Source organism: Cnephaeus nilssonii (assembly GCF_951640355.1).
Source record: "Cnephaeus nilssonii genome assembly, chromosome: 1".
In the NCBI taxonomy this organism is placed as follows: Eukaryota; Metazoa; Chordata; class Mammalia; order Chiroptera; family Vespertilionidae; genus Cnephaeus; species Cnephaeus nilssonii.
In genome coordinates, this window is record NC_137072.1 from 27,787,426 (window position 1) to 27,800,988 (window position 13,563).

At 39.6% G+C, this 13,563-nt stretch overlaps 1 protein-coding gene across 1 annotated transcript in view; it reads right to left on the minus strand.

Moving 5' to 3' along the window:
• Nucleotides 1-4,827: 4,827 nt before the first annotated feature.
• HSPA14 (heat shock protein family A (Hsp70) member 14) overlaps nt 4,828-13,563 on the minus strand; it is a 39,535-nt gene continuing 30,799 nt past the window's right edge. Inside the window, exons 11-14 of the mRNA XM_079773504.1 lie at nt 11,512-11,724; nt 10,468-10,641; nt 6,254-6,324; nt 4,828-5,046 (exon numbers count right to left, since the gene is read on the minus strand). Coding sequence (XP_079629630.1) covers nt 4,968-5,046; nt 6,254-6,324; nt 10,468-10,641; nt 11,512-11,724 — 537 coding nt within the window. The 3' untranslated portion in view covers nt 4,828-4,967. The remainder of the gene's footprint in view (nt 5,047-6,253; nt 6,325-10,467; nt 10,642-11,511; nt 11,725-13,563) is intronic.

Consider the following 13,563-nt stretch of genomic DNA (forward strand, 5'->3'; position numbering starts at 1 on the left):
GCTTTGTGTCACATGAATATCTATACATAATTGGTGACTTTATGACTTTACTTTTTTCGTTTAAGCAAAAAAGGTATCTTATTTTGTACATGGTTCTGAATCCCCCCCCCCTCCATTTAATAGCAAAGACTTTTCAATTGTTCTCTTAGTCATCTAATAAGAATAGAAGTCCTCTTGCTCTGGCTGTGTGGCTCAGTTGGTTGGACCGTCTTCCTGTACAACAAAAGGTTGTGGGTTTGATTCCCAGTCAGGGCACATTAGGTTGTCAGAAAACTTCTCTGATGTGGGGAAGAAATAAGTCACACAGCACAAAGAGTCCCAAACAGGATGAACCCGAAAAGACCCACACCAAGATACATCATAATTACGATGCTAAATGTTCAGGACAAAGAGAGAATCTTAAAGGCTGCAAGAGAGAGACAGAAAGTTACGGACAAGGGATCTCCCATTAGATTATCAAGTGATTTCTCAACAGAAACACATCAGGCCAGAAAAGAATGGAAGAAAATTTGCAAAGTGATGAGAAGAAAGGGACTGAATCCAAGAATACTCTATCCAGCAAGGGTATCATTCAAAATTGAAGGGGAAATCAGGAGCTTCACAGATAAAAAAAGGCTAAGGGAGTTTATCACCACCAAACCAACAATGCAAGAAATGCTAAAGGGTCTGGTGTAAAAAGAAGAAATAAAAAGGTAAGAAGGAACACAGGCACAAAAAATAAATATGGCTACAAACAAGTACCTATCAATAATAACTTTAAACGTAAACCGACTAAATGCTCCAATCAAAAGACATAGAGTGGCTGAATTGATAAAAAACATGACCCATATATATGCTGTCTACAAGAGACCCACCTCAGAAGAGGGACTAACACAGACTGAAAGTGAAGGGATGGAAAAATATCTTTCAGGCAAATGGAAATGAAAAAAAGCTGGGGTAGCAATACTTATATCTGACAAAATAGACCTCAAAGTGAAGGCCATAACAAGAGATAAGGAAGGCCAATTCATAATACTAAAGGGATCGATACAAGAGGATATAAACCTGATAAACATATATGCACCCAATGCAGGAGCACCCAAATACATAAAAAAAAAAAAAAAAACTCCTGGAAGATACCAAGGAAGAGATAGACAACAATAAAATCATAGTAGGGGAATTTAATACACCACTGACATCACTGGATAAATCCTCTAGACAAAAAAAATCAGCAAAGAAACAGCAATCCTAAATGACTCACTAGATCAGATGGACTTAACTGACATCTTCAGAACATTTCACCCCAAAGCCATGGAATATACGTTCTTCTCAAGTGCACATGAGACATTTTCATAAATAGATCACATATTGGATCACAAGCAAAGTCTCCCCAAATTCAAGAAGACTGAAGTCATATCAAGCATCTTCTCAGACCACAATGGCATAATATTAGAAATAAACTACAATAAAAACAATCCAAAAAATTCAAACACTTGGAAGCTGAATAGCATGCTATTAAATAATGATTGGGTTACCAAAGAGATCAAAGAAATTAAAAACATCCTGGAAACTAATGGCAATAAAAACACAACAATACAAAATCTATGGGACACAATGAAAGCAGTCCTGAAAGGGAAGTTTATAGCTCTACAGGCCTACCTCAAAAAACAAGAAAAAAATGGTAGTAAATCATCTAACTCTACAACTTAAAGAATTAGAAAGAGAGCAACAGAAAAGCCCACAGTGAGCACAAGGAAGGAGATAATAAAGATCAGAGCAGAAATAAATGACATAGAGACCAAAAACACAATACAAAAGATCAATGAAACCAAGATCTGGTTCTTTGAAAGGATAAACAAGATTGATGAACCTCTAGCCAGGCTCACCACGAAGCAATGAGAGAGGACCCAAATAAACAAAGTCAGAAATGAAAGAGGCAAAATAACAACAGACCCCACAGCAATACAAAGGAATCAGGAAGAATCTAAACATCTCAATAGGCCGATAACTATGGAAGAAATTGAAGAAGTCATCAAAAAGCTTCCAGCAAACAAAAGCCCGGGGACAGACGGCTTCACAGGGAAGTTTTACCAAACATTCAAGGAAGAACTAAAACCTATCCTCCTCAGAATATTCCAAAAAATTCAAGAGTAAGGGACACTTCCAAGCTCATTCTATGAAGCCAGCATCACCCTAATACCAAAATCAGATAAAGACAACACAATGAAAAAGAATTACAGGCCAATATCCCTCATGAACATAGATGCCAAAATCCTCAACAAAATTCTAGCAAATCAGATCCAACAGTACATCAGAAAGATCATACTCCATGACCAAGTAGGATTTATCCTGGGGATGCAAGGATGGTACAATATCTGCAAATCAATAAACGTGATACATCATATAAAAAATTGAGAGATAAAAATCACAGTCATATCGACTGATGCAGAAAAAGCATTTGACAAAATCCAACACCCTTTCTTGATAAAAACTCTCAGCAAGGTGGGAATAGAAGGATCATACCACAACATAATAAAAGCCATACATGACAAACCCATAGCCAGCATCATACCCAATGGGCAAAAACTAAAACCATTTCCCCTAAGAACAGGAAAAAGATAGGGATGCCCACTCTCACCACTCCTGTTCGACATAGTACTGGAAGTACTAGCCATTGTGATCAGACAAGAAGAAGAAATAAAAGGCATCCAAATTGGAAAAGAAGAAGTAAAACTCTTATCATTCGCAGATAACATGATATTGTACCTAGAAAACCCCAAAGACTCCATCAAAAAACTACTAGACTTAATAAATGAATTTGGCAATGTAGCAGAATACAAAATTAACACCCAGAAGTCTATGGCTTTTCTATACACCAATAATGAACTCACAGAAAGAGATATTAAGAAAGCAATCCCATTTACCATCGCACCAAAAAAATTAAGATACCTAGGAATAAACTTAACTAAGGAGGCAAAAGACCTATACACGGAAAACTACAGGACACTGAAAAAAGAGATACGGGAAGACATAAACAGATGGAAGAACATACCATGTTCATGGATTGGTAGAATCAACATCATTAAAATGTCCACACTACTCAAAGTAATCTATAAATTCAACGCAAACCCCATTAAAATACCAACAGCATATTTCACAGATTTAGAAAGAAGTCTCCAAAAATTCATTTAGAATTAAAAAAAAAAACCCGAATAGCTGGAGAGATCCTGAGAAAAAAGAACAAAGTAGGTGGGATCTCAATTCCAGATATCAAGCTGTATTACAAAGCCACTGTTCTCAAAACAGCCAGATATTGGCACAAGAACAGACATAGAGACCAATGAAATAGAATAGAGAACCCAGAAATCAACCCCAGCCACTATGCTCAATTAATATTTGACAAAGGAGGCATGAACATACAATGGAGTCTAGACAGTCTCTTCAATAAATGGTGCTGGGAAAATTGAAACTAGATACATGCAAAAAAATGAAACTAGACCAGCAACTTACACCATACACAAAAATAAACTCAAAATGTATAACGCATTTAAACATAAGATGGGAAACCATAAAAATACTAGAGGAATCCACAGGCAGCGAAATCTCAGACATATGCCAAAGCAATTTCTTCACTGATACTGCTCCTAGGGCAATGGAAACTAAAGAGAAAATACACAAATGGGACTACATCAAAATAAAAAGCTTTTGCACAGCAAAAGAAACCATCAACAAAATAACAAGAAAGCCCACTGCATGGGAGAACATATTTGCCAATGTTATCACCAATAAGGGCTTAATCTCCAACATTTACAGGAAACTCATACAACTTAACAAAAGGAAGATAAACAACCCAATCAAAAAATGGGCAACTGATCTAAATAGACACTTTTTGAAAGAAGACAGAAGGCCAAGAGACATATGAAAACCTTCTCAAAGTCACTAATCATCAGAGATGCAAATTAAAATCACAATGAAGTATCACCTCACACTTGTCAGAATGGCTACCATCAACACATCAACAAATGACAAGTGCTGGTGAGGATGTGGAGAAAAAGGAACCCTCGTGCACTGCTGGTGGGAATGCAGACTGGTGCAGCCACTGTGGAGAACAGTATGGAGTTTCCTCAAAAAACTAAAAATGGAACTCCCATTTGACCCAGTGATTCCACTTCTAGGAATATATCCAAAGAAACTAGAAACACCAATCAGAAAGGATATATGCACCCCTATGTTCATAGCAGCACAATTCACCATAGCTAAGATTTGAAAACAGCCTAAGTGCCCATCAGCAGATGAGTGGATTAAAAAACTGTGGTACATCTACAGAATGGAATACTACCCTGTGGTAAAAAAAGAAGGAATTTTTACCATTTGTTCCAGCATGGATGGAACTGGAGAGCATTATGCTAAGTGAAATAAGCCAATCAGAGAAAGATAAATATCACATGATCTCACTCATTTATGGAATATAATGAACAACATAAACTGATGAACAAAAACAGATCCAGAGAGAGAGAAACACTGATCAGACTGTCAAACCTCAGAGGGAAGGTAGGGGATTGTGGGGGTTAGGGGGGGAGATCAACCAAAGGACTTGTATATAAGCCTAACTAATGGACACAGACAACAGGGGGGTGAGGGCATGAGTGTGTGGGGGGGGCAGTGGGGAGATAAGGACACATATGTAATACCTTAATCAATAAAGAATTTGAAAATTAAAAAAAAAATTCCCAGTAAATTGTCCTTCAATTCACTCAATTTAATTTTAAACAGCTTCATGATAGAAAGAGTTCCTTATATTTCCCACCATTGATTCATCTTAAATGAAAAACAAAAAAGGTTGCAACATTTATGAATATATTGTATTTTAATAGAAACAGAGATTACACAGTTCATCCAAAAGTATTTCAATATAAACATCACATATGAACAAAACCAAGTAATTGTTGATATTTTAGTTCTAAAAAATTCATGGTTTTTCTAAAACACTAAGATGCCACCTCAATAGTGATCGCTTCACATTTTCCAGTCTCTTGATCTGTGCATGTCACATGTAAAGATCCATCCCTAAACAAACAAAAATTACATTTCATGAGCTCATTTTATAAAAAGAGAAAGTCCTTAAGAAATTACTTGTGGACTTTGTATAAACGAGATGATGTTAATTTTTGAAAGAAGAGTACTAAGATAAAGAATAAACAGAACTTCAGTGTCTTTAAATTTAGTATCATATGCTATAATTAGGTAGTTGTTAAAAATTTCCTCCTATTGCGCTCATTCTCCCAGGAGCACACCCGTGCCTTTCCCTTCCTGCTTTTCTTCCCCCACAGCCTAGCACCTCCTAAACTCTAAGGAATTCCATGAGACCTGCAACCAGGGGAGGAGTGGACAGTGGCAGTTCACCCTGGGGTAACCCCCTGAACCTGTGTCCAAGCCTTTTTCTGACTTCCCAGTGAGCTAAAGCAGCCTAGCCTTGGCTCATTTCTTTCCTATAGCATTTTTGGAGTAGCAAAGCAGGTCAGTATGGGCTCTCCTGTTGCTTCTTCTATGCCAAGCCCTTTCTTGTGTCACTGTCCCAACATACTCTCAATTTAAAAAAAAAAAAATTCCTTTTAGACCACTGACACCAAAATTATATTCCCTGCAAACCCACAATGATAAAGACCTTAAATTCAAGACTTTATTCAAGCTCAAGACACATCATGCCATTTTTAAGCCCAGGCCATGGCAATCATACTCTAATAAATTCAATATTTTTTTTAGTATGGTTTATGAATTGAATTGTCCCAAATGTTAATTTCAAAATGATTTACTTGCAAGATATAGTGTTATGGGTGAACTGTTGTTAGGGAAATGGTAACAGCTGGATTGAGTTAGTAATTTATTTGCTAGAGATTTTCTGTAACAATGTTGAAATAAACTTATCCTTTCAGGACAAATAATGTGAATTATGTAAACCTTGGAAAATTATACTAGCATTTAAAATTAATAAAAATTATATCCCAATTTGCATGAACCAGGCTTTTGGTTGACTACACCCAAAATATTTAAAGAGTTCATAAAAAATTTAGAATACAAATGATCTGAGATATACTTTGCTTTGTAAAATACAGTAATTCTGTAGGACAAAAATATAAATCATTAATAAAATACTTACAAGGTTTTACTAAATGATTTTCCCAGAATGACAATGGGTGAAGAATCAATAAACTGACAAAAAGAGGGTAGTCTCAAAGTGAATTTCCTTAACATCAGAAGTAATTTAATTTTGTACCTTTTCATAGTTAGAACAGCTAAGATGTCATGTAATCCATTTTCTTTTTTATTTAAATCCTGGAGTATAACCTGTTTATGCAAAAATAACACAAAGATGATTCTGTATTTTGACATATTAATAAACAGATGCATCAGTTATTTCAATGGACCAAATCCTACTTATTACTGAAACAAAACCTTTAAAATAGGACAGTTTTTAATTCTCTTACCAGTTATCAAAATTTAGCCCTTTGCACTCGCTTGCTTTTTTCTCGATTCCTTTATTCTACTCGGGATTTAATTTTTTAAATACCCCAGATTTTACAAAGCGTGGCAGTAGAATAAAAAACTGGAGTTTCTTTTCATACAAACTTATTTATTTGGATTTTTTTATATTTCAAATTATTGATACATTCAAAGAGTATAGAAAGAGCTGCTACCGATGCTAACGGTGTCGAGTCACACTCGACATCCGAGTGCAAAAGGTTAGAGAACAGGATTAAAATTTCTTAATTATGAAATGAAATGTCTCCTACAGGAGAGCATAGAAGATAACTACAGTAACATGTAAGTTACATTTTGGCAAGCCTTCTATATATACTTTAAAAATATATATATATTTTATTGATTTTTTAGAGAGAGGAAGGGAGAGGGATAGAGAGTTATGAACATCAAGGAGAGAGAAACATCGATCAGCTGCCTCCTGCACATCCCCCACTGGGGATGTGCCCACAACCAAGGTACATGCCCTTGACCGGAATCGAACCCGGGACCCTTCAGTCCTCAGGCCAACACTCCATCTACTGAGCCAAATCGGTCAGGGCTATATATACTTTTTAAAAAATTCAAATGTTTTAAATACACTTGGAAAACCTATTTAAAAGAAACCTGTGGCAAATTATTATGTACAACTAAGATTGCATTTATAAGTTAGAGATACTAATGAATTTACTATAAAATTCCTCAGTTTCCTAAAGAAAGGTTCACCAATAAAGCACGTTTGGAAGTAACTTTTCAGATTTTGTCATTATCAAGTTTTATGACCTTAGTCAAGGCACTAGGCATCTTACGTTGCTCATTTGTAAAAGAAAGAAGTTAGAACAGATAGGTTCTCTAAGAGTCTCTTTCCAAATTCAGTGTATGTGACTAACTCTCCTGCTGGCATCTATATATAGGATATATATATATAAATCCTGCAGGCTTGATCCCTAGTAAGGGGTGCAGCCAATCAATGATTCTATCTCATCACTGATGTTTCTATCTCTCTACCTCTCCCTTCCTCTATGAAATAAAAAAATATTTTTTTAAAAAGTACTTCATGCTTATGGCCTTTGCTGTTTATATAAAAAAAATCAGTATGATATATAGTATATAGGATATACTGAGAGTAGTAGCAGAATCTCAGAGATGTGAAGAGAAAAGGTAGTAAATGTATGAGAGAGAAGCTAAAGGATCCCAAGACTGCCACCCGAGGTTAGAAATCTGGTATAAAGTGCTTACATAGCAATACACAGCAAAAACATATAGACGAGCTTTTGAAGACTTAACTAGTTGAAGGAGTCCTACACCAGTAGATTTTAAGATTAGGTGGTGTCCAGACATGCTATGTATGTATTTTCATTATTCTTTTGTTAAAATCAGAAAATAGATATAAAGCTAAAAATACACATGTCTTTTGTTACCTACATTTGTTTTATTATTACACTAGAGGACCAGTGCATGAAATTCGTGCACGGGGGTGTGTGTCCCTCAGCCCAGCCTGCATCCTCTCCAATCTGGGACCCCTCGAGGGATGTCTGACTGCCCATTTAGGGATCGGGCCTAACCGGGCAGTTGGACATCCCTCTCACAATCCAGGACTGCTGGCTCCCAACTGCTCACCTGCCTGCCTTCCTGATTGCCCCTAACCACTTCTGCCTACCTGCCTGATCACCCCCTAACCACTCCCCTGCCAGCCTGATTGATGCCTAACTGCTCCCCTTGCCAGCCTGTTTGTCCCTAACTGCCCTCTCCTGCAGGCCTGGTCCCTCCCAATTGCCCTCCCCTGCTGGCCATCTTGTAGTGGCCATCTTGTGTCCACATGGGGGCAGCCATCTTTGACCACATGGGGGCAGCCATCTTGTGTGTTGGAGTGATGGTCAATTGGCATATTACTCTTTTATTCGATAGGATAGAGGCCTGGTGCATGGGTGGGGGCCAGCTGGTTTGCCCTGAAGGGTGTCCCGGATCAGGGTGGGGGTTCCCTTGGGGCATGGGGCGGCCTGGGCGAGGGTCCTGTGGTGGTTTGCAGGCCGGCCATGCCCCCCGGCGACCCAAGTGAAGCCCTAGTATCTGGGATTTATTTATCTTCTATAATTGAAACTTTGTAGCCTTGAGCAGAGCCAAGGTTCCTGCTTGCTCCGTGGCTGCAGCCATTTTTGTTGGGATTTATTTATCTTCTATAATTGAAACTTTGTAGCCTTGAGTGGAGGCCTAGGCGGGCCAGGGTGTGCGGAAAGCTTGGCTTCCTCCATCGCCGGGGGCAACTCAAGCCTCCTGCTCTCTCCAACTCCGTGGCTGCTGCCATTTTTGTTGGGATTTATTTATCTTCTATAATTAAAACTTTGTAGCCTTGAGTGGAGGCCTAGGCCAGCCAGGGTGTGCGGAAAGCTTGGCTTCCTCCATTTCCAGGGAAACCCAAGCCTCCTGCTCGCTCCGTGGCCGCAGCCATCTTGGTTGGGTTAATTTGCATACTCACTCCTGATTGGCTGGTGGGTGTGGCTTGTGGGCATGACAGAGTGATGGTTAATTTGCATATTACTCTTTTATTAGATAAAATAAAAGCAATTCATGCCCTAACCAGTTTGGCTCAGTGGATAGAGCGTCAGCCTGTGGACTCAAGGGTCCCAGGTTCGATTCCAGTCAAGGGCATGTACCTTCATTGTGGGCACATACCCAGTAGGGAGTGTGCAGGAGGTAGCTGATCGATGTTTCTCTCTCATCGATGTTTCTAGCTCTCTATCTCTCTCCCTTCCTCTCTGTAAAAAAATCAATAAAACATATTAAAAAAAAAATAAGAAAGTAACTCATGCCAGGCTGGTGTGGTTCAGTGGTTGAGTGTTGACCTATGAACCAGGAGGTCACAGTTTGATTCCTGATCAGGGCACATGCCTGGGTTGCAGGTTTGATCCTGAGTAAGGGGCAGAGCCAATCAATGATTCTCTCTCATCATTGATGTTTCTATCTCTCTACCTCTCCCTTCTTCTATGAAATAAATAAAAAAAATATTTTTAAAAAAGTAATTCATGTTTATGTCCTTTACTATTTATAAAAAAATTCAGTATAAGTGTTAAGTAAAAAAATCCTCTTGGTATCTTCAAACCTACCCACTGGTAAGGATCCTGAATACAGTTCAAACACCTATAGCTATTTTCTGTATCCATACCTGATTATCTAAATACATACACCTACTCAAACATCTCTTCCCTCACATGGATCCTTGCTTTCAATCTTTTTATTAAAATACAAATGATATCCTATTGTAAATATGGTTCTGCAGCCCTTGTGTGTACTTTGCCCTTGACTGAGAATTGAACCCATGACTCTCCATCCATGGGTTGATGCTCTAACCACTGACCAAACTGGCCAGGGCTTAATGTAACTATATTTCTTGGGTATGTTCTAAGCAAATAACATGGCTCCTCTCACTGTTTTTAAAAGGATACAGAGGACAATATAGTATGAAATATGCATGTGGTATTTTGAAAAGCAAACTTAACCTGTATCAGAGGCAACATAGTATGAAAAAAATCAGTATGGCAACAGCATGGGCCCAAGTGAGGATAAATAAGATCAACCAAGAAAATAACAAGGTATTTACTACCATAAGCCTGTTTCTTAATCATCTATAAAATGCACATAATAATAAAGTCTATCTCGCAGCATTTTGAGAGTATGTTTGTAAAGTGCCTTGTACAGTACCTGACAGTTAGCAAACAAAAAATGTCACACCTTATTACCAAGAAGGGTCAAGATCTCAAAGAGAAACAGTATAAATATAAATTGTAATTTGCTTTTATTTTCTTGTCACTCCTTCAAATTAAAATTGCCTATTTCTTCTTTCTTACAGAAACCAATAAGTAGAAGTAATCCATTCATTACATTTTCTATTAATTGATATTAAACTGAGTCTAATCCACAAAGAAAAGCTAAAGTTTCATGTGACTAATTCATAATCCAATTTTATGTATTTACCTGTGCAAACTTGTTTTCCTCTTTTGCAGAGTTTTTCCCCTCAGACTCATAGAGTTCAAGGCATACTGAAGATATACTTCCAGGGGCCTGTAAAGTGTGTTGTCTTCGAGCTGGCAAAGGAGTCCCTGATGGAAACAGTACTGTGAAACTGTTGACTCCTGATTCATCAACTCCCTAATAAGCAGAAAAATAATATGCATATCTTTTTGATATTTATTGTTATAATGATAAAAAATTCCTATTAAAAATGTAATATATATTTCTTGCTTATAATTGTTGCAAACTACAGATAGACAAGAGAAAATAGAAATGATCCTTAATCCCAACCCACTTTAAAAATAAATTGAAACATCTCTCTCTACCTGTATTAATAATTTATGATTAAAATTAGTTAATATATATATATAGCCCTGGCTGGTGTGACTCAATTGGCTTGAGCATCGTTCTGTGCAACAGGTCTCGTATTCAATTCCCAGTCAGGGCACATATCTAGGTTGAGGGTTTGATCCCAGTTGGGGCACATATGGGAGGCAACCGATCAACGTAGCTCTCTCACATCGATGTTTCTTTCTCTCCTCCTCTCTCTCTCTCTCCTTTTCTCCCTTTCAAAAATCAATAAAAACAGAATATAAAAAACTCATTAAAAGTAAAATTATAAATATAAATTAAAAAAATATACCAGTATACAAAGTTTTATTGTAAAAACATGGTATGCATACCCTAGCCAGTTTGGTTCAGTGGATAGAGCTTCGGCCTGCAGACTTAAGAGTCCTGGGTTCGATTCCGGTCAAGGGTATGTACCTTGGTTGCAGGCTCCTCCCCAGCCCGGGCCCTGGTCAGGGTGCGTGCAGGAGGCAACCAATTGATATGTTTCTTTCATATCGATCTTTCCCTCTCTCTTAAAAATCAATGGAAAAATATCTTCAGGTGAGGATTAATAAAAAACAAACAAACAAAAAACATGGTATGCGTGAAAACTACGGCATCAAATTTATATCACTTTTATGAAAAACAAAACAAAACAAAAAACAAACCTAAACATACCTTAACTAAAATATCTTTGGCTGAACACTCTATCTTAAGAGAGTCTTCCACTAAAAGATTTTCTTTCCCAATAAGAATTCCTGCTTCTATAGCTGCACCAATGGGGATAACTTCATCAGGAGGGATAGAATTTAGAAGCTCAACAGCTGGGAAAAGATCTTTAATCAATTGCTGTAGCCTTGGAATTCGAGAAGACCCTCCACAAAGGACAACCTAAAAAATAAAAATAATTTCAGTTTTTTACTTACAGAAAATTTTTTTTTATTGTTTAAAGTATTACATAGTACATATATCTCCTTTTCTCCCCCCATTGACTTTCCCCCAGTCTCCCCTACCCCCCATCGCATGCCCTCATCCCACCTCCCCAGTGTCTTGTGTCCATTGGTTGTGCTTATATGCATACATACAAGTCCTTCGGTTGATCTCTTTCCCCCCATCCCCAACACTCCCCAGCCTTCCCACTGTAATTCGACCGCCTGTTCCATGCTTTACTGCCTCTGTATCTATCTTTTTGTTCATCAGGTTATAATGTTCTTTATTTTCCATAAATGAGTGAGATCATGTGGAATTTTTCTGTCATTGCCTGGCTTATTTCACTTAGCAATGCTCTCCAGTTCCATCCATGCTGCTGCAAATGAAAATTGTTTTTTTCTCAAGATTAAATGTTATATGCTGATCCATCTTTACCACATGTAATGATAAAGTATAAGAAACCGTATTTTTAGCATTATTTTATGTTATACTTACCATATCTTACTAATAATAGACATATGTAAATTGACCGTACCTCCGCAATGCCCACAGCCAATCAGGAGTGAGTATGCAAATTAATCTGACAAAGATGGAGGGCCTGTGGGAAGCACACACGCACCGAGCAGCCAGGGGCGGGGCAGGATGCTGGCATCGTTGCGAGGGCAACAAGGTCAGATGGTTTGCCCTCTGTATCTGCCTCCCAGGGGCGCGCCTGCGCCGGTGGCAATTGCACACGGTTCCAACCACTGAGGAGCGGTCAGACCCCAGGGCCACCGTCTCTGCCAAGAACCAGGAGGCCGCTGCCCTGAGGCCCAGGTGAGAGCACAGCTCTGCCTCCTGCTTTTCAGACCACCAATACATAGAGCACAGCCCGGCCTTCACGGTCTCTCTGGAAGCAGCCTCCCAGGGCAGGTGAGTGGGCTGGAGATCATGCCTGGGGCTCCGTGCCTTCTGGTGGGCGGGGCTCCTCCTCCTCTCCCCAATCCCCTCCCTTTCTAACCAGGGGCCTCACTGGGAACTTAACTTTCTTTGTTAAACAAGGGAATTCTGGACAATGATTGTCCGACCTCTGCGAACCCAGCGGGAGGGACCGGGCAGTGACTGTGCACAAGCACACACCTTTCTTCCCGCGGAAGATGGACAGCTGCTCAGAGAACTCTGTGGAACAGCAGGGATATACTGAGCAGTTCCCGGGTATCCGGCGACCAGTCCGCCTGCGAAGAGGTTACGGGAGAAGGGTGTCTCTCTGCCGCAGGTGCTCCCGGCCAACCCCACTGACACCTCAAACAGTGAGGTTTCCCATGGAAACTGCCAACGCAGGACGAGACCTGCATTTCCTCACCATCGAGCTCTCTGAGAAACTAAGAAAGAGACTTCCAAACCTGTGACTGTGAACGCTTCATGCAAACCCACCCACACGACCGCCTCCCCAGCCAGCACCCGGCGCCTGCTATTACCCACGGGTCTTCCATGTTCCGTTCACCCAAACCTATGACAGCATGCCTCCATCGCTGCGAGCTTAGGGGGCCGTGATGGAAGAAGGCACCATGACTGCTCCAGGGACGCAACAGTGGAGTGACTTAGGGTGCAGAGAATTGGCCACATTCCCAATGCCGGGATCTGGTTACTGTGCAGGATCAAGGCTCTGACTCCCCAGGCTGTGCCTTCCCTATAAGCTACGCACAGCCCTGACGGGCACCGCACTGCTGGGCAGCACGGAGCAGATGCATGAAACCCCCCAGCCCAGGAACGAGCCAGTCTCAGGCAGCTGGTCATGAACTGGCCACTGCAGGAATGGCC